The sequence below is a fragment of the Euprymna scolopes genome, chromosome 30, assembly GCF_053919585.1.
Source record: "Euprymna scolopes isolate OS-2025 chromosome 30, ASM5391958v1, whole genome shotgun sequence".
Classification (NCBI taxonomy): Eukaryota; Metazoa; Mollusca; class Cephalopoda; order Sepiida; family Sepiolidae; genus Euprymna; species Euprymna scolopes.
This window is the reverse complement of record NC_136511.1, coordinates 40,472,051-40,494,328: the sequence shown is the minus strand read 5'-3', so window position 1 is coordinate 40,494,328 and position 22,278 is coordinate 40,472,051. Positions and strand designations below refer to the sequence as shown.

At 33.4% G+C, this 22,278-nt stretch overlaps 1 protein-coding gene across 2 annotated transcripts in view; it reads left to right on the top strand.

Annotated features, from left to right (window-relative positions):
* Positions 1-21,797, top strand: part of LOC145254763 (uncharacterized) — a 125,922-nt gene extending 104,125 nt beyond the window's left edge. For both annotated transcript variants that reach the window (XM_080113525.1, XM_080113524.1), the window contains exons 5-8: positions 4,092-4,223; positions 8,953-9,033; positions 14,729-14,935; positions 21,532-21,797. In XM_080113525.1, the coding sequence (XP_079969651.1) occupies positions 4,092-4,223; positions 8,953-9,033; positions 14,729-14,935; positions 21,532-21,648 (537 nt within the window). In that variant the 3' untranslated portion in view covers positions 21,649-21,797. The remainder of the gene's footprint in view (positions 1-4,091; positions 4,224-8,952; positions 9,034-14,728; positions 14,936-21,531) is intronic.
* Positions 21,798-22,278: the final 481 nt, after the last annotated feature.

Here is a 22,278-nt window from a genome sequence, read left to right as displayed (position 1 = left end):
AGAAACACTAGACTAGCTGAAAACATTATCAATAATTTTCCACACTCTTTATCTGTGCCTAAACCTAAACATAGATTCCATGATCAAAGCTTCTTTCTTAGAACTGCACGCCTGTGGAATTGTCTTCCATTTTCCTGCTTTCCAGCTGTCTATAATATGGTTGTCTTCAAGTCCAACGTGAACAAGTTTCTGATGAGCCGTTCCACTTAAGTTAACAAATTTACAGAACTTCCATTACTATCGATTACTATATTGTCCTTTTGACTACTCTACACTCTTTAACCCTTATCTTTGAGTGGCCTATCGGCCTTGATAAGTGGTGACTCCTATGTAAAAAAAAGGACCAAATCTGTAGTTAGAAGGAAAGCAGTGAACAGGAAGAGAGTTCCACAACCTTGCAACCTTAAGAGTTTTGGAAAGAAGCTACTGGAATAGGAAACTGTATTAGAATGAGTTATTAAAACAGCAAATTGACGAAGACCACTAGACCAAGGAATCAAACGAGCTGGAACAAAGGAAGCAGGGAATAGATCAGATGTTTCTGAGGAACACATTCCATAATAGTATTTGTAGAAAAGACTGAGACTAGCAACATCACGTCTGTAAGAAAGAGGTTTCAGTGAAGAAAAAAGTGTGAGGCCAATCAAATTACAGATACGTTTCTTACAATGTATCAAGAACTTTTAAATGGGATGTAGCGGTACGCCAGAGACATTAAAATAAATAACATTTCAGTTACGCGCACATTTGCTGTATACACCCACGCAAATTCTGTGGAGATAAAAAGTAAACTGTCTTTTCGTGCGAACATAAAACAGAACATACCACGTGACAGAGGGTATTCACTTTCTGTCCAATCAGCGCTCGAAGAAAAACACATTTCTCAAATCTTTTTTCTGACAGCCTCGCTGGAGCCACCCAAAGGATATAAAAGAGACCGCGCGAAAATCAACTTCTTTTTCTCTTTTTCTCTTTTCCTGTCGTTCCAGCGACATGACGCAAACACGTACAACCCGCCTAAAAGGAAAATTATGTATTCGCCGCTCAAATTTACATTTTTGAACTGACTCGGATATATTTGCATGGAAAGGATTTACCCTTAATTGGATCTAGTTTATTCTAAAAAAAATTTAATTCCTTTTTGCCTTTTTTTTTTTTTGTATTTTATTTATTTTTATTTTTTTTTAGGAACATTACTGCCTCAGTCCAGAAAGACTCTCTCATTTAATTCCGAAATCAAAAATAAACTTCACCATTTCTTCGCTCGTGCGATGAGAGAGCGTATATACATAAAAAAATTATGCTTTCTTTAATAAATTTCTATATTAAATCTTGAAACCGGTCTTCATATTGCTAATTATTGACACCTTTTTATTTTTTTATTTTATTTATTCATTTTTTTTTTTTTTTTTTTTTTTACATGGTAGTCACCACTTATCAAGGCCCGGAAGCCACTCTGAGATAAGGATTATTGCGTGTACTATGTACGTGATATTAATCAGTGGGATATTATCGTAGTAATCGTTAGTATTGGAGATTTGATAAAGTGTCTTACTTAAGGGAGCGGTTCATCAGGAATTTGTTTATGTTGGACTTGAAGACATTCAAGTTGTAGTCAGGTGGGAAACAGGCAAACTGAAGAGAGTTCCACAGTCGTGCACTTCTAAGAAAGAAGCTTTGCTCATGGAGTCTACGTTTTGATTTAGGCACAGATAAAGAGTGCGGAAATTATTGACAGTGGTTTCAGCTAAACAGGTGTTTATCGTGAAAAATTGGCGAGGGGGAAGAGATTGGAGCTCAAACGAGCACTTGCTATGGAAGTAACGATAAAACAAAGACAGGCTCGCAACGTCTCTTCTGTGGGAGAGAGGTTGCAGGGAAGAGAAAAGGGCATCCCCCACTAAGCTACGAAGTCTATTTTGAACTCTGTAAAGGCAGGATATGCTGTTTTTACCAGCTCCTGTCCATATGTGGCAGTGGTACTCCATCCTCGGGCGTACTTGGCTTTTATACAGATAGAGAATTGCATCAGCAGTGAGATATCTTCTGGAGCGATAGAAGGATCCTACCATTTTTTCCAGTGAGCTTGGCGACAGACTTGATGTACGTGTTCCATTTCAGATCAGGGGTAAAGGTCAATTTTTGTTTTTGTTAAGGGTTGGGAGATATTTATTATGCTCACGCCACGGCTGTGATACCAGGCATCGGTCAATATTGACCAATCCCTCACAGGGACATAGATTCACCGGCCCAAATATGACGACAGTACTCCATACATGATCTGATAGTAGATTTGTAGATAGTCTCCTGTGTGAGAAAGCGATAGAGCGGGGTTTATTCTTTTATATCTGTATAGTGAATTTGTGAAATCGTGTCAGGGTTTGTATCCTCGGTAATCTTTCCCCATGTTGACTTATCGAGAGGAACAGTCACACGGCGTTCAAAGTATGCGATTAACTTAGATGCGATCTGTCAAACAAAAGCGACAAACAAGCCTTCTTTCCTCTTTACGTCACTTCCGGAGAGCGATTCTGTCGTTATTCTTTTTGACGTCATCCCTTCCCAACCGCATTATAATTCATACCTTATAAATTTAACCTTAAGTAAATCATTTTAAAGACTCAATAGTAAACGGCTGTTGCGAGAGAAACATAATCAAAGCAATAGTTTTGCTACTCCTCGTGAGTAACCAACAAATCCAACAGTTCTTGTTGCCAGCGATGAAATAAACAAGCGTGTGGTTGCACGAAAAATACAGACGACCGAGTATGGTTAAATATATATATTTTTTTTTTTATTTCTCACCAAATCAGAGATTTAAGGCGTCGTCGTTATGATGGCTGGCCGGGTGTTGAGATAAACTCGTCAACGATCAAAGTTTCTTTGGATGGCAGAAATGTGACTTAGCGTGTGCGGCGATCCTTGTTAGCTGATGTCGCTTAGCACGGGGTTAGTGAAAGGTGATGATTTGGTATCAGCCGAAGAAGGAAAGGGGCTTGTATCGCGGGTGAGATGGTAGCGGTGGGCGATGCTGGCTGTGCGTAGTAAGCTCCGCGTCTGATGTCGTTGGCGAGGGGTCGGATACTGGTTGAAGACGGAGCAAGTTCACTGCGCGCCACGCTAGGGCCGATCTGTCGGCTGTCAAAAAGGCTGGTAGTTTTATAGTCATGAAGCGGACGTAGTAAGGAACAAAGAAAGTTTTATTAATCGCTGGTTTGAGTTTGCTTTTTGATTGTGTTTGTTTTTCGTGCTATAATGTGTTGTAGTGAACCGTCTGTTTGATGTATGTATGCATGTGTTATATCGATTTGAAGCCAATAAAATTGTGAATGTAATCTAGTCGGTGTTGTGAGGTTGCAATGTTTTGTGAATTATATATCGGTGTTTATATGTTTAGGAATTGCATTTACTGTGATGTTGGCGTTTTGTATTTTCTTTTTTTCTTTTGCTGTGCGGCTTTCTCTGGCGGTGTTCTTTGTTGAAGTAAGGTGCGGGTTATTCTAATGATGGGTGTATCTAAAGAAATGGGATTTGAAATTGTCATGTGTATTTATTGTGTTCATTTTTGTTGTACCGACGAACAGATTTGTCCTAGCGATACCATTGCTGGTTTCCGGTTCATGAAAATATGGAGGGATATGTGATATAACAGCGATAATGTTGTTGCTTTTTGGTCCCCCCGACAAAAGGGGGGGGGCTGTAAATTCACCCTTGTCCGTTCGTCCGTTCGTCTATCCGCACTTTTCTCAATAACTACGCCTTGGAATTTTTTTTAAATTTTGCACAAACATTAAACATGATATGTGTAAAAAAAGTAACAGAACGGATTTTCCGGGAAAACTCCGGTTTCCCCCCTTTTGGGTTAAAATGGCTGAAATTGACAGTTTTTATTTCATTTTCTTCCAGTTATTTTGTTTGTTTGGTTGTTTGTTTATTTGTTTTTTGTTTTGTTTTTTTCTTCTGGTTGTATTGGTTTTTTTTTTTATTATTGTTTTGTTTTGTTTGTTTGCTTTTTTTTTTGCTTTTTTTGCTTTTTTGTTTGTTTTTTGTTTTGTTTTTTCTAATATTATTTATTTGTCCTTTTTTTTCAGCTGTTATACACCTACGGCGGGGAAAATTCCAACCACAGAGAAGAAGGATGTATGAACCGGATTTATGCCTTAAAATTCAGTCCCGAAAACAACGATATATTTATCACCGGTGGATGGGACGATAGTTTGAAGGTCAGTCAGAAATTCAAAAAGAAACGGAAACCGTATACAATGGCGATTCGTCCATTGATCAAAGGCAACTGTCAAATTTTCATTACTTTTGTCAAGGAGGTTATGTATTCCATCAGGACTGTAAATATGTTGTTTGTTTGTGTACATCCTAGCGTTAACATTCGTTTGACCACTAAACTTGGCTATAATACTGATCATGGTCTAGCTCAAAGCTGGGTTATTACAGTCAAATTTTAAGATTAACGTCGCGGAAACTGTGAAAATCACGTTTTAGTGATTAGTTTGGTTCTGTTCATCACAGAGATTCGCTATTTGGTCCATGTTGTAGCTAATGAAGTCCCACACCTTAAATAATCTTGCCATAGAAAAGTTCTCTCAGGCTTTATGGAATTCAACTTACGCTATCAGGCTGAGGTATTCAGTTTCAAGATAGACTCATGTTCTTGTTTCAAGTCATATATTCTATAATTCATTTGTATATACGTATAGAATATAAATTGTATAATGTAATCTATCAGGTTGACAAGAAAGTTCTTGCGGTTTTTAACTTTAAAATCAAGATGAACATATCTTGGTTTAATCAAAATTTATTGATCAAAATAAGCACCGTCAGAAGCAAGACACTTTTTCGACGCAAAGCAACTGCATTTATGTTAGTAGCATAAAAAAAAAATCTTGCGTTCTGGTGACGATGAAGCATTTCTCGCGCAGAAAGTTGTCAAGATGCTGGAAAAAGTGGTAGTCAGTAGGTGCGAGGTGTGGAGTGTATGGCGGATGAGACAGAATTTTGTAGCCCAATTCGTTCAACTTCTGCAGGGTTGGTTTAGCAACGTTTAGTCGGGCATTGTCGTGGGGGAGAATTGGGCCTTTTCTGTTGACTAATCCTGGGTGTTGTTGTCGAAGTTTCTGGTGCCTTTCATCCATTTGTTGACAGTACTTCACAAGAATTGTTTCGCCTGCATTCAAAAAACTGCAATGGATGAGACCGGTCATAGATCACTAAACATTCAGCATGGCCTTCTTAATTTCTTAAACCACCATTGTGCTGTGCATTCAGTAGTGGTTTCCGGGCCAAATACTTTGTTGATATTGCGAGCTGTTTCAGCAGCTTTTCAGCCTAGCTTGAATTGAAATAAGAAAATTGTGCGAATTTTGTAGTCAACGTTCTGAACAGAAAACATAATTGTTTTAAAACGATTGTAATTTAAACGATTAGATAGAGCGAAAAACGCTCTTTAAAATGATATATAAATTAAAAGTATTATAACGAAAACTTATTTGGAAATACATCATTTGAAATCAAAATTTTAAATTCCGCGAGAATTTTGTCAACTTAATATTATTGAGTATATGCATCAAACTACCAAAGCTACACTTATTTTATACTAGCATTTCAGCCCGGCGTTGCCCGGGTGTTTGGAGGTGTATGTTGAGCAAAAAAAAAAGTGGTAGTAGGAAGGCAGGCTTGAACCCGTACCGCAAAGGAGGAAAAGAACGGGGAAAAACATGACGTCTTTGCTGTTACGACCACCGCCAAACCGGAAGTGATGTAGGTTTAAATTAAGGTTAGACAAGCGAAAAGAGGGGATGACTTTCGAAAATATCGGCAAAAAAAGCGACCCCTCCCTGTTGAAAAGTGCCCAGTTGAGGATGAAGAAATTAATGTTTTTAGCCAATTTTTCGGTATTTGTCGGCTGAAGGGTCGAGCTTTAAAATGATACTGATCTTGTGAAAATCCGTCACCTCTGTCGAAAGTTTTAGACAACCATGCAAACATACATACATAGATTTATATATTGGTAGCTCAAATTTTCGACCAAAACCGATTAAAAAGCTTTCTCCTATCTCTGAATACCCTTTATGTAAAATTTCAAATGTTTAGACCAGAAATTGTCTGAGTAATTTGGTAGAGACCGCAGAGGTCAATTTTTTTAAAAACTTTGACCCCTATTATGACCCGTTAACATTTATTGTTTAAGGTTCAAATCAAGTTATTAAATTAGATCCATGTCCTAGGAACTGATATCTAAAATTTTAATTGTTTAGACCCAAAATTGTCGGAGGAGTTTGGTAGGGTTCTCAAAGGTCAAATCGTTGAACTTTGACCCCCTAACAGCCAAATTTCTGGCCGAAAACGGATTACAAAGATTTTCCCAAATCTCAGTACCCTGTATATCAAATTTCGAGTGTGTAGACTGAAAATTGACAAAGTTATTGCGTAGAGAAATGTACACAGACACATAGACAGACAGACAGACAGACAGACAGACACGTTCACTTTTATAGATATACTAGCATGGGTGCCCGGCGTTGCCCGGGTGTTTGGAGGTGTATGCTGAGCCTCCCCCCCCCCAAAAAAAAAACGATCAATTTTTTTTAACTTTGACCCCTATTATGACCCCTTAACATTTATTGTTTTGTGCTCAAATTGAGTTATTAAATTAGATCCATGTCCAAAGAACCTATATCTAAAATTTCAAGTGTTTAGACTCAAAATTGTCAGAGGAGTTTGGTAGAGTTCTCAAATGTAAAATCGTTGAACTTTGACCCATTAACATCGAAATTTCTGGCCGCAAACCGATCATGTAGATTTTCCAAAATCTCAGTACTCTGTATATCAAATTTCGAGTCTGTAGACTAAAAATTAACAGAGTTATTGCAAAGGAAAATGTACACAGACAGACAGACAGACAGACAGACACAGACAGACACACACAGACACGTTCACTTTTATAGATATATAGATATAGATAGATAGATTTTGATTCAGTATGGGCCCAAGCTGGTTTGGTTTCGTTTGCTTTGCTTTAATTTACAGTGTATCCCCATTTGAGGTTATTTAATACCGAATCCAGTAATTTTATTAAAGTTTTATGCTTTAAATCTATATATCTATAAAAGTGAACGTGTCTGTCTGTCTGTCTGTCTGTGTGTCTGTGTGTCTGTCTATCTGTGTACATTTCCCTACGCAATAACTCTGTCAATTTTTAGTCTATAGACTCGAAATTTGAAATACCGGGTACTGAGATTTGGGAAAATCGATGTGACGGGTGTCAGCCAGAAATTTGGCTGTTAAGGGGTCAAATTTCAACGATTTGACCTTTAAGAACTCTACCAAACTCCTCCGACAATTTTGGGTCTAGACACTTGAAATTTTAGATATAGGTTCCTTGAACATGGATCTAACTTAATAAAGTGATTTGAGCCCGAAACTATAAATTTTAAGGGGTCATAATAGGGGTCAAAGTTTTAAAAAATTAACCATTTTTTTTGTTTTTTTTCTTTTTTTGCACAGCATACACCTCCAAACACCCTAGCAACGCCGGGCACCCCTGCTAGTTCTTTATATTTTCAAATTTTTATTCATGATGTTGGGTTTAGTTATTTCATTTTACAGCATATCAAACTTTTTCGGGTTATTTAATGCCAAATATGGTCATTTTGGTAAATGTTTTAAGCTTCAAGTTTTTTATATTTTCAAATATTTATTCATGGTGTTTGATTTGGTTGTCCTCGATTTTGTTATGGAAAAAAAAAAATTGTAATATTCACACGTTTGGCTTTACTGCTTGTGAATTACATACTCTCATGAAACTTCCTCCTTTGGGGGAAGCCGGTTAAACCTGGATTAAGGTTAGTGCTGCAGTTTCATTTTTTTTTTTTTTCATGGGAGTTTAAGGCTTAAAATATCAAAGAGATACGACATAGCATTGGATTAGCGATGTAGTTTTGAATTATGGATAAATTTTTGGGTCACCCTTTTTTTATTAAAAACTTAAGACAATTGAAAGAAAAATAGTTTGTGATAAGATGCAGTAAAATTGTTTATCTTGAACTCTTCATCCATTAAGCAATTTAGTCAATTTTTCTTTTAAAAATTCTGTACATTCTCTCGCTCACATGTGTGTGTGTGTGTGTGTGTGTGTGTGTGTGTCGGTGTGTGTGTGTGTGTGTGTGTGTGTGTGTGTGTGTGTGTGTGTGTGTGTGTGTGTGTGTGTGTGTGTGTGTGTGTGTGTGTGTGTGTGTGTGTGTGTGTGTTACTTACCCCTGCGTTAGTCCCATGGGGTGTTGTGTCATTCTAAATTTGCTTAATTGCTCATAATTCCTATTTGGCAACATTTGTTTTCCTCCATCCTAGTACTCTCCTGACTCAGTGAGGGTATAGCAGACATGGTATGGCGCAGTTGTACCGCAGTTTTCCTTGGAGGCGAATCAGATTGAAAGCTAATATTTATGTAATGAACTCCTATTCATTTTTTTTTTTTTTTTTTTTTTTTTTGCTATTTCAATTTATGGAAACATTTTGTGTTTATATTTGAAAGCAGACATTCATTTTTCTTGCTATTTTAATTTATGAAAACATTTTTTGTTCATCATAAATATTAAAAAATAACACAAACTGGTGTATCCTGTGGATATTTTTAAATAAATGTGATCTAAATCTAAGATTTAAAAAAAAATTTCCGTAGTTTTATAATTTATTTTATTGTATTATTTTATATTAATATCAACAAGATACAAGTGATTCAAACTGTTCAACAGAGATTGTAGAAATATCCTGAACCAGCATGATAACTATATTTTACAAAATAATAACACTATAAACATTTTTGTATCGGGGTGTATAAATACTTTATGGGACCAACCATGTTTGGAACACGAAGTTGAGAAAGGCAGGGTTAAGCACACTCTGTGAAGCATACATATTTGCATCATTTCTTTATTTCAGATATTTGACAAAAGATCTAAACAAGGCGTCCGTCGTTCGATCCCAGGTCCTCACATTTGTGGGGATGCTCTTGACCTCAAGGTATGAATTTGTCTTTTATTCTCTTTTTTCTTTCACACACAAGCATCCATAATAACAATGTTTGACTGAGAAAAAAGAAACTGGAATGTTTTTTTTTAAGTGATTCAGAGAAGATCAAAGGGTAATAACTGTTTTCTCTGCAAATTTTTTTTTTTTTTTTTACACAGTGGTCACCACTTATCAAGGCCCGGAAGCCACTCAGGGATAAGGGTTATTGCAAGTACATTACGTTAGTGTGGAGATTTGATGAAGTATTTACTTAAGGGGTGGTTCATTAGGAATTTGTTAACGTTGGACTTGAACACATCCAAGTTGTAGTCAGGTGGGAAGCAGGCAGACAGAACAAAAGGAGAAACTCTTTTAGTCAATTTATGTTTTTGTCCCAATTCAGAGTGACTTTTTTTGGATGGATCTGGATTTTATGCATATTGAAAACCAGCTTTTTTGTTTCAATTTGCTCCTGTGGGATATTAATAAATAGGGGAATGGGTGAACACGTGGAATAATTATTTAAGGAAAACATCTTTTAAAGAATAGAGTAATGAAAAACTAGCGACATTTGAAGTGACTGAATGTTCATCATCATGTCATTATGAGTCCAAAAACTCTATTGTTGGCATTGGTTACCCAGATATTTTTCTAGTCAGAATTCTTTTTAGAAAGACATCTGGTACTTATGGAAAGGGATCATGTGAAAGTTGCCAACATTCTAAGTGAAAGTGATTTTTGTGGAACAAACTGGATTCGAACTTAAACACCCAGGTTGTCAGTCCATGTCGTTATCCACTAAACCACCCTCACCTCCCGACCTAATGATAATAATTATTTTATTGTGATAATTGTACGTTCTTGAACATAACAGAAGGCAACATACTATACTATATATATATATATATATATATATATATATATATATATATATATATATATATACACACACACACACACACACACACGACTAGCAGGACCCACGTACCAACCTTGGCCAGTGGAAATATGACTGAAAGCCAGAACAGAAATAAATTAACCTATTATTATCTCATGCATTATCGTATGTGAGTCACATAAATTACTAAAAAATATTAACACAGAGAGATGACGGTGGTTGCTAGTGGTAGCCATTGTCAGCTCTGGAAAATTGCTGGCACTGACGGTAGTGGCTAAAATAAAATAATCTGGCTTCGACTGGCATGCATTGTCTAGAAATAGCAGCTAGTAGAATTCACTGGCTATCATTTTTGGTGCTGGTGATTAGTGGCGTTTAGTGCTGTTTTAGGGTAGTTGCTTACCTTTACAACTACCACTGTCAGTTCATGGTGGTCACTATCGATCACTGGTGGCCATGACCAATATCAGCCTAAATTTGACTGCTTCAAAATGAAATTAACTATCACTCGATGCCAGTGGCAAGCACTGGTGGTCACGGGCGTGTAGTGGTGTTTTGAGGTATTTTAGTTCTTTGATGGGCACAGGCTGCCTTTGCAACCATTGGTCATTAGACTGCTCCAAAATGAAATCGCCTGTCTTCAATTGTTGGGCACTATCATCCAGTGGAGGACCCAGTCATCTAGTTGCGGGCACTGTCATCCAGTGGCGGCTATGACTGCTGTTGGCAGTAACTGGGGGATAGTGCTCTTTTAAGGTGGTTATCATTACATGATAGCACTTGGTGGCACTGGCAGGCAGTTTACTTTCCTTGTGATACCATGCCACAAGGAAGGAAAAGAAAAACAATCTTTCTATGCCTGAAGTTGAAGCAATATCGACGAAACTAAGTTGACTTTAAATAAATAAATATTTATTTAGAGAAAGAATCCCTTATTATATTGGCTTCTTAATCTTGCAAATTTAAATTTACATAATGTTTACATTGAGGAAAAATATTTAATATTTAACCCTTTATGACCTGAATTATGATGTAGATGATTAAAAAAATATTTATTGTTAATTTTAGATGGCGGCATACTGAATGTAAGCGATGGACAGTTGCAATCTGCAGGTATCTGGCATCTACTCAGATACTGAACTAATACGTACAAGGCGTGTTGGAATCAATTCCCACTTTATTTATGTGATCATACTCATTTATTTACGATTGAACAAATTAGTTCAACTAAGTCATAAAGGGTTAATATATGTATGTTTGATGAAAAACCATTTGTCAAAGCATAAAGGCCACTCAAGGATAAGGAATGATGTCAATTAGTAACAATGGATCAAATTTAGCACAATGTAATTATTTAAGTACTACACAGATAATTATAACTTGTTAACATGGGACTTAAAACGACCATATTGTAGTCATCTAGTGAGTAGCCCCGTGCTATTGTGCTCCACAAACTATTAGTTCTTTGGAAAGAAACTTTGACCATGGAAGTTATGGAGAAAGGGAAATTATTTACGATGGTTTTAGTGAGACAAGTTCTTTTATGAATGCTTTACGGGGGGGGGGGGATAAATTTCTTAATTGTATTTACACTGCGGGTTAGATTCTAGCTTTATGGTGGTTAATTCATGGAGAATTTTTTTTTCGCTTATCTTGTTCGCTTTCATCATTTTCAGAAGTTCTGCCCCTTTATGAAATAAGTTTCTTAACAGTTGAGCACTGTCTGTTGAAATGAAAAAGTCGATCATTTGACCTGTAGACACTGATCACTGTATAAACTTCTTATATAACTTTTATGCCTTTATAAATGTTTAATTTTCACTTGAATATCATTGTGGTTGACTCTGATCCTGTGGTTTGTTCCTTGCTAATGGAGACAGAGATGTCTTTGTTGCTGGATTCCAATCCCACGACCAGTGGAAATCATAACTTCCTGCACTGATGATTCCAGAAGGATGAAACACTAGTGTCTGTAGGTATTAAAAATAATTTTATTTATTTGTTTGTAAAGAAATGATGGTTTGAGCACTGTCTGCGATGGGCGGGTGTGGATTTAATACAGACTCAAGGAGAAATATTTACGGCACTGATTCGTGATCGATGGTTTGAGCTGCCGTCTGTCAATGCGACGGTTGTAGGTTCGATCCACGGCTGGGGAAAGGTGTATGTCTAGCCACACTGATGAGTTGTGATACAACGAAACAGTACTGTATGTGGATGACAAATATATATATATATATATATATCTATATATATATATATATATATATATATATTGACTATGACCAACATTGATGAGTGTCCTTTTGTTTTGAGATGGATTTACCCACATTATAAGTCAACCTTTTGCCTGACTTTGCCATTCGATAGATGCAAGTATTCACATTTATTTAATGAAATTAATAACAGTGCGATGTCAATAAATACTGACTGCCTTATTTTAACAAACCAAAAGTTGATCAGTGTGGAGTTAATAATTAAATTCAAAACCGAGAATAACAACACACACACACACACACACACACACACACACACACACACACACTCTCTCTCTCTCTCTCTCTCTCTCTCTCGATGTGTTTTATTGTTTGTAGCAGACAGTGATTGCAACAAACACAAGCAGGAGCAAACTCTCGCAGCTCAAAATTTAAAATCTACTTCCCTTCTGGCTCATCCAATCAGAAGCTCTCAGTGATGTGACTGAGTTTATAAAGGTGAAATCACAGTAACACTCTCTATTTTTTTTCTTGGATTTTGGACCAAGCAATTCCACATGGAATGGACCTGTCCTCAACTTCTCTCTTTGGACTCAGTAGAACTCACCCGACCTCCAGGCCTGGGGTTCAACTAAGATGAAATACAAATAATCCGGCATGTCACCTGGGCTTCATTATGGTACATAAATAAACTCTTCTTCCTACAGTGCTGTCTCTAATTTTTTTGTGCCTGTCCATACACATTGCCACACGTTTCTACTATGAACTTACACACACATAACTGTCTACTCATTGTCTCTACACAGGAATTCTTCCCAATACTAACCCTTCCTCTATACAAACTTACTAATGAAGATAATAAAGCTGTTATTTAATGTTAGAATGAGACTTCTTTCTTTTTTTCTATATATGTTCCTCTCGTTTTTTGCTGAACGTTCTTCACCTCTCTCTCTCCTTTTTCCCTTTCACGAGAGGGAAATAGCAATTGCTAAAAGGCCAACACACAGATGCGTTTTTCGGAATGAAAAAATAAAAGCTATATATTTTGGTTACTTCTTTATACAAAGTGCTCAATTTTCAACAACGATATTCCTTGATAGCTTAAATAATTAATTATTTGGAGAGAATTAAGATACTCATCCATCCATACGACCAGGTATTAGCTGTCGAATAGCCCAAGTCATGATGTTTAAGGATTTTAGACAATGTAGGCATTACATGTAGGCATAACATTAGAAACCATTGTCAAACATTGCTTGAACCGGAAATGTGACATTTGTGATCCCCAAGAACTGGTGAATCCATAGCCATGACAAGATTTCTTTCTATCTCCATGACACAATCACTCCAAGATAGACTCTACAGGATTCGATAATGTTGCAATTGGTTATTTTTCCTTCCTAATGAATTTGACAATCATTTTGCTAATAGTTTTTTTGTTTTTTTTTACACGGTGGTCACCACTTATCAAGGCCCGGAAGCCACTCAGGGATAAGGGTTATTGCAAGTACAGTACGTTAGTGTGGAGATTTAATGAAGTGTTTACTTAAGGGGGCGGTTCATTAGGAATTTGTTAACGTTAGACTTGAAGACATCCAAGTTGTAGTCAGGTGAGAAGCAGGCAGACGGAACAGAGTTCCACCGGCGTTCAGTTCTAAGAAAGAAGCTTTGTTCATGGAATCTACATTTTGATTTAGGCACAGATAAAGAGTGGGGGAAATTTTTCACAGTGGATTCAGCTAGACGGGTGTTTTTCGTGAAGGATTGGCGAGGGGGGACCAGAGATTGGAGTTCAGACGAGCATCTGCCATGGAAATAACGATTCCACTAATTCCAAAGTTTATTTGATTCATAAAACCAGAGAATTCGAATGCTTCTTTGGTATGCTTGTTAGAATAGGCAAGACTTTTTAGCTTATTACAAACAGATAAAAGTTATATATTGACTTAGAATAAATACTTTATACCGAATTGACGGTTGAATCTGATTAAATTTCTGCTCATTTTTGCATTAAATACCTATACATCTCTGACTATACATCGTAATATCTAGTTCACTGATCCTTTTCATAACAAAAGTCCATACAATGTTTCAGCCAGATCCGCCCACTGATTTCCAAGAAAACTTGGTATTATGGCGACTAATGCCTATTAATCACTAACTCTGCATTGAACAGATACCATAATACTTAGTTCACTGCACTTTATTATAACAAAGATCCACACAAAATCTCAGCCAGATCGGGCCAATAGTTTCCCAGAAAATTTCTGGAGTAAATGTGTTATTTTGGTGACTAATCTTTATTAATCCTTTACGTTGCATCAAGCGGATAACATAATATGTAGTTCGCTGCACCTTATCATAGCAAAGGTTCATACAAGCTTTCAATCAGATCGGCTCAGTAATTTCCAAGAAAGACAAACACACAGACTAAGAGAAATATAATGTAGGTATATTGATATCTGAAACAAAAAAATGGACTAATCAAATCAAACTACTAGTAGCAGTAGTAGTAGTAGTAGTTTTCATCACCAACCTTCTTCAACTCTGTTGATTCAAGTTTATCTTACAATATTTATATTCTATGTTGCAGAAAGGTCAAATCCTAACTGGTTCGTGGGTCAGTGAAAGCAGTTTGCAGATATGGAATTACAGTGAAGGAACGGTCGAAGTTGACGTCCCTTTCCCGAATGAAAATGGAGAATACCTGTACTGTGCCCAATTCTGTGACAATAACGTAGTGTTGGCTGGAGGCAGTGGCACTAATAATGTTCAAGCCATACATTACCCGACTGGAAAGGTTCGTAATTATTTCAGGCTTTCCCCTATCGTCGGCAAAAAAAAAAAAAAAAAAAAAAAATGAATGTATAATAGTTAGCCTCCAACATCCAAATAAAAATTTAAAAATTCATAAAAGTGCTTTTGCGTATATGGATTAGACCAATAGTGACTCACTTTAATATGAAATTGTATTTTGGGAGATTCTTAAAAGTCATCCAGGATTTAATTGATACGATTTCGACAGCTGAGTCTTAAATGTCCGTTTCCCTTCAACACTTTTATTTTTACCATGAAATGGAGAATATCGGAACGTCAATAGGAATACTACCCATGCCTGAATAAATCTCGCCTATGTATGATGGAAATATTAAAAACTTTACCAGTGGTCGCCATGTCAATGAAAAATTATCTTAATAAAAGGGCAGGAATTTTCAATGCATGCCCTCACAGAAGAATATTTCTACAAAATTAGGTTAGTCATCAAGCCCCTTAGGCGATTTGGTGGAGTGCTACAAGGATTCCTGAACTAATTATTTCCTGTGAACATCTATCTACGAGTAGTTGTAAATCGTAATTCTTCACATTTGGATATTTTAATTTCTTCTATTATTATTTTGGATATTTTTATTTCTTCTATTATTATTTTGGATATTTTTATTTCTTCTATTATTATTTTGGATATTTTTATTTCTTCTATTATTATTTTGGATATTTTAATTTCTTCTATTATTATTTTGGATATTTTAATTTCTTCTATTATTATTTTGGATATTTTTATTTCTTCTATTATTATTTTGGATATTTTTATTTCTTCTATTATTATTTTGGATATTTTTATTTCTTCTATTATTATTTTGGATATTTTTATTTCTTCTATTATTTTGGATATTTTTATTTCTTCTATTATTATTTTGGATATTTTTATTTCTTCTATTATTATTTTGGATATTTTTATTTCTTCTATTATTATTTTGGATATTTTTATTTCTTCTATTATTATGGATATTTTTATTTCTTCTATTATTATTTTGGATATTTTTATTTCTTCTATTATTATTTTGGATATTTTAATTTCTTCTATTATTATTTTGGATATTTTAATTTCTTCTATTATTATTTTGGATATTTTAATTTCTTCTATTATTATTTTGGATATTTTTATTTCTTCTATTATTATTTTGGATATTTTTATTTCTTCTATTATTATTTTGGATATTTTTATTTCTTCTATTATTATTTTGGATATTTTTATTTCTTCTATTATTATTTTGGATATTTTTATTTCTTCTATTATTATTTTGGATATTTTTATTTCTTCTATTATTTTGGATATTTTTATTTCTTCTATTATTATTTTGGATATTTTTATTTCTTCTATTATTATTTTGGATATTTTTATTTCTTCTATTATTATTTTGGATATTTTTATTTCTTCTATTATTATTTTGGATATTTTAATTTCTTCTATTATTATTTTGGATATTTTAATTTCTTCTATTATTATTTTGGATATTTTTATTTCTTCTATTATTATTTTGGATATTTTTATTTCTTCTATTATTATTTTGGATATTTTTATTTCTTCTATTATTATTTTGGATATTTTAATTTCTTCTATTATTATTTTGGATATTTTTATTTCTTCTATTATTATTTTGGATATTTTTATTTCTTCTATTATTATTTTGGATATTTTTATTTCTTCTATTATTATTTTGGATATTTTTATTTCTTCTATTATTATTTTGGATATTTTTATTTCTTCTATTATTATTTTGGATATTTTTATTTCTTCTATTATTATTTTGGATATTTTTATTTCTTCTATTATTATTTTGGATATTTTTATTTCTTCTATTATTATTTTGGATATTTTTATTTCTTCTATTATTATTTTGGATATTTTTATTTCTTCTATTATTATTTTGGATATTTTTATTTCTTCTATTATTATTTTGGATATTTTTATTTCTTCTATTATTATTTTGGATATTTTTATTTCTTCTATTATTATTTTGGATATTTTTATTTCTTCTATTATTATTTTGGATATTTTTATTTCTTCTATTATTATTTTGGATATTTTTATTTCTTCTATTATTTTGGATATTTTTATTTCTTCTATTATTATTTTGGATATTTTTATTTCTTCTATTATTATTTTGGATATTTTTATTTCTTCTATTATTTTGGATATTTTTATTTCTTCTATTATTATTTTGGATATTTTTATTTCTTCTATTATTATTTTGGATATTTTTATTTCTTCTATTATTATTTTGGATATTTTTATTTCTTCTATTATTATTTTGGATATTTTTATTTCTTCTATTATTATTTTGGATATTTTTATTTCTTCTATTATTATTTTGGATATTTTTATTTCTTCTATTATTATTTTGGATATTTTTATTTCTTCTATTATTATTTTGGATATTTTTATTTCTTCTATTATTATTTTGGATATTTTTATTTCTTCTATTATTATTTTGGATATTTTAATTTCTTCTATTATTATTTTGGATATTTTTATTTCTTCTATTATTATTTTGGATATTTTTATTTCTTCTATTATTATTTTGGATATTTTTATTTCTTCTATTATTATTTTGGATATTTTTATTTCTTCTATTATTATTTTGGATATTTTTATTTCTTCTATTATTTTGGATATTTTTATTTCTTCTATTATTATTTTGGATATTTTTATTTCTTCTATTATTATTTTGGATATTTTTATTTCTTCTATTATTATTTTGGATATTTTTATTTCTTCTATTATTATTTTGGATATTTTTATTTCTTCTATTATTTTGGATATTTTTATTTCTTCTATTATTATTTTGGATATTTTTATTTCTTCTATTATTATTTTGGATATTTTTATTTCTTCTATTATTATTTTGGATATTTTTATTTCTTCTATTATTATTTTGGATATTTTTATTTCTTCTATTATTATTTTGGATATTTTTATTTCTTCTATTATTATTTTGGATATTTTTATTTCTTCTATTATTATTTTGGATATTTTTATTTCTTCTATTATTATTTTGGATATTTTTATTTCTTCTATTATTATTTTGGATATTTTTATTTCTTCTATTATTATTTTGGATATTTTTATTTCTTCTATTATTATTTTGGATATTTTTATTTCTTCTATTATTATTTTGGATATTTTTATTTCTTCTATTATTATTTTGGATATTTCAATTTCTTCTATTATTATTTTGGATATTTTTATTTCTTCTATTATTATTTTGGATATTTTTATTTCTTCTATTATTATTTTGGATATTTTTATTTCTTCTATTATTATTTTGGATATTTTAATTGTTCGAGTCAAACCTTTTGTACGTATTATCTGCAATCCTTACAATTACCGATTTTTCTACTAACTATTATTATTTTGATTTCTTTAACCTCCTGACATGTGTGAGAGAACTGACAACTGCTTTAATTATGGTTAGAATAATTTTATTCTTGTACATATGCAGCTGTGAAAACTGCAATGAAAATAAAAACGATTGACATAAATGCAAGACAAAATGTTAAAAAAAACAAAAATCAATCAAATAAAATAACACAAAGAAAAACGATAGGAGATAGACATGACAGCGACACCAGACACATGCGATACAAAAAAATCTTTTTTTTCAAGACTATCACGTAGAATGAGAAATTTGACTGCCCAACGTATATACACTTGTGCCCGATATTATTCATACCCCCCCTTGAAAATTGAGTTTGTAAGAATTATTGTTTACGTCCATATTGATACATATTCTTAATAAACCTCTTCTGATCATTTTCGTCATTTTTAAAATCTCGGGATACTTGTAATAAAAGAAATATACAGCTATTTATAAAATCTGCAATGTTCCAAAATAATCATACCCCCTTATTTTTTCAGTATTAATCGAGTTTCTGACTGTTTGTTTCCTGTTTGATTCTTATTTTGAATGCTTTTATACAACCTTTGATTAATTTCATTTCGTTTTTTGCATTTTTCAGAAATTAAAATGATATCAACTGAAAACCAATAAAAGAATAAAAATTATTAGAATGGGGAAGAAAAAAGAGCTTAGTAATGATCTTAGGACTAAAATTGTGAATTCACATAAGGATGGTTTAGGTTACAAGTCAATTTCCAAGAAATTTGAGGTCCCTACAGCAACAGTACAGAGCATCATCAAAAAATTCCAGAGCCACCACACAACAAGCAACTTGATTGGTAGAGGAAAGAAAAGGAAACTGTCTGCTAGAGCCACCAGGAATATTGTAAGAAGTGTTAATGCAAATCCAACCACCACTACTAAGGACATTTTAGAAAATCTGGAGTCTTCTGGCATAAAAATATCAAGGCAAACATTGCAAAGGACTCTGCATGAAAATGGTCTGAAAGAAAGAAGACCAAGAAAGATCCATTGCACACCGGAAAACACCTTGCAGCACGTCTAAAGTTTGCTAGGACCCATGTGAATTCTCCAGAGTCCGTTTTCTCAAGTATTTTGTGGACTGACGAAACAAAAATTGAATTGTTTGGCCATATGGATGCTTCTTACGTTTGGAGGAAGAAAGGAGAAGCTTACAACCCAAAGAACACCATACCCACGGTGAAACATGGTGGTGGCAGCCTAATGTTTTGGGGCTCCTTTTCGGCTAGTGGTCCAGGTAGTTTGGTCAAGATAGATGGAACCATGAAGAAGGAGCAATATTTGGAGATACTCCAGAAAAACATTAGACAGGATGCGGAGAAGCTCCATTTAGGACCAAACTGGGTCCTTCAACAGGATAAAACATACTGCCAAAATAGTCAAGAAATGGTTTGAGGATAATCAAATTAATGTTTTGGAATGGCCTAGCCAGAGTCCCGACCTGAACCCTATCGAAAACCTCTGGCACATATTGAAAACTGAGGTTAAAAGTCGGAAACCTAGAAATTTGAGGGATTTGGAGAACTACTGCATTGAAGAATGGTAAAAAATCAGTGTTGATGCTTGTAAAAACCTTGTTGATAAATATCCAAAACGGTTACAGGCAGTTATTAAGAATAAACGGCATGCTATTGATTATTAGTAAGAGGTATGAATAATTTTGAACTAGTGCCATTATTGTTTTTCTTTGTATAATGTTTCAAACTTGCATAATTTATTTATTTGTTGAGTTTAAATTAAATGCTTATGCTTGATTTATTGTTTGAAATCCCTTTAATATTGTCTACCTTCTGGTTTGAGCAATATTCTTATAGAAATCTCAAAGATCCGAGGGGTATGAATAATATCGGGCACAAGTGTATATGTAAAGAAATATTGCATATATTCTTATTAAAAACAAAGCTACACGCCACCTTATAACTAATTCATGATCAACAAAATTTATAAAGATTTTGGATTCTTATCTCGTTGGCACTTTTAGGGGCTAAAGAAAAAACTGCTACTACATTTGAAACTGGCCGAACTATTGAAGGACGGTGAAACAAAGCAACCAGGATCTAATCTCAAAAGGGCTTGGCATCCTTTCTGTCATATCACTTCGTCTGGGGCACTCACCGAATCACAACCCGAAAGTAGGAACACCTTATTTTACCTTCTAAGCTATAAACGACACAAACGATTATTTTATTAAAAGTATTTATACTTTTATCACGATATTACTTCGACAAGATGTTTTTCTTATCTTTTTTGGCCTTAATGGCAAATTTTATGGTGACGGATGTAGCTAAGGTCTATTAGGCTTTGATATTCGGTATTGTGATTTGCAAAGGATCAGAATACCAAACCCATCTATCCTATGAAAAAATGAACTTGGCAGCAACCACAATTATCATATCAACAACAATTCTTGGAATTTTACATAATTAAAACAAAAAAGGGCCCATTAGTGGCTAAGATCATGCCTAGAAACAAGAATCGACTCCTTAATTAGTCCATACTTCCCTGCTCAGAGCCTAGAAGCGATCTTGTATTCTTCCTAACACTTCTGGATGTTTAAGACACCAGTAATTTCACTCCGTAAATCATACAACCTTAAAAAAAAAAAAAAAAATTTTTTAAGTTATCTATATATCTATAAAAGTGAACGTGTCTGTCTGTCTGTCTGTCTGTGTGTCTGTCTGTCTGTGTACATTTCCCTACGCAATAACTCTGTCAATTTTTAATCTATAGACTCGAAATTTGAAATACCGGGTAATATTTGGGAAAATCGATGTGACGGGTGTCAGCAAGAAATTTGGCTGTTAAGGGGTCAAATTTCAACGATTTGACCTTTAAGAACTCTACCAAACTCCTCCGACAATTTTGGGTCTAGACACTTGAAATTTTAGATATAGGTTCCTTGAACATGGATCTAACTTAATAAAGTGATTTGAGCCCGAAACAATAAATTTTAAGGGGTCATATTAGAGGTCAAAGTTTTAAAAAATTAACCATTTTTTTTTGTTTTTTTTGCACAGCATACACCTCCAAACACCCGAGCAACGCCGGGCACCCCTGCTAGTATATATATATATATATATATATATATATATATATATATATATATTTGTGCGTCTTATAGGCGTACACATTGCATTTTATTGCATAATTGTTTTGTTTTTTCTTTGTTCTTCAGCTCGTTGGAAAAGTTCAGATGGAGAAGCCAGTCCATTGCATCGATTCTATCCACGGCGGCCGCATGTTTGCAGTCGGTTCCTGTCAGAATGTCATCAAACTGGCGAAAATGTCTTGAAACAAAGACTGGATTTAATAAAACGAAACTATCAAATCTTATAGGATATTTTCACTGCAGTTTCAACGAATGAATTCAAAAACTGATAACCGCGTCAATTTCAATACATCGGTACTTTTGTAGAATAAAAAAAAGTCAACAAAAATTCACTTTTTTTTCTCTGCGTTTGTTTTAAACACGATTTCATTATAGAGAAGCAATTCAAATTTGTTTTTATTTTAACTTCATGTGGCAATTGTTTTTTTTTGTCTTTTTTATACTTTTCCACCTCAAAGTATATTGCCATTTGGGTGTAAGGGGTTATTTGGGACTGTGTCTAACAGGTGACTGTGGGGAGTTGAGCAGCGAGATGTCTGTTCATATTACATTTATTTACTTCCAGCAGGTTAGTACAGTCAGGGAAACAGGAAATGGAGAGGAAATTCCAAAAACTAGCAAAGGAAGCCGAAGGAAGAAATTATTTAAGTAAAAGGCTTTCCGGCATCTAGAGACCACAGTGAAGAGGTGAGATTTTGCTGCTTCTCAGGTTAGTGAAGAGAAGGAACGTGATGGTGGAACAAGTGCTATGAGTTCATCAAAGCACATTTTATGAAAGTACTTGGAAAACAGGTACAGGTATGCAACATTGTG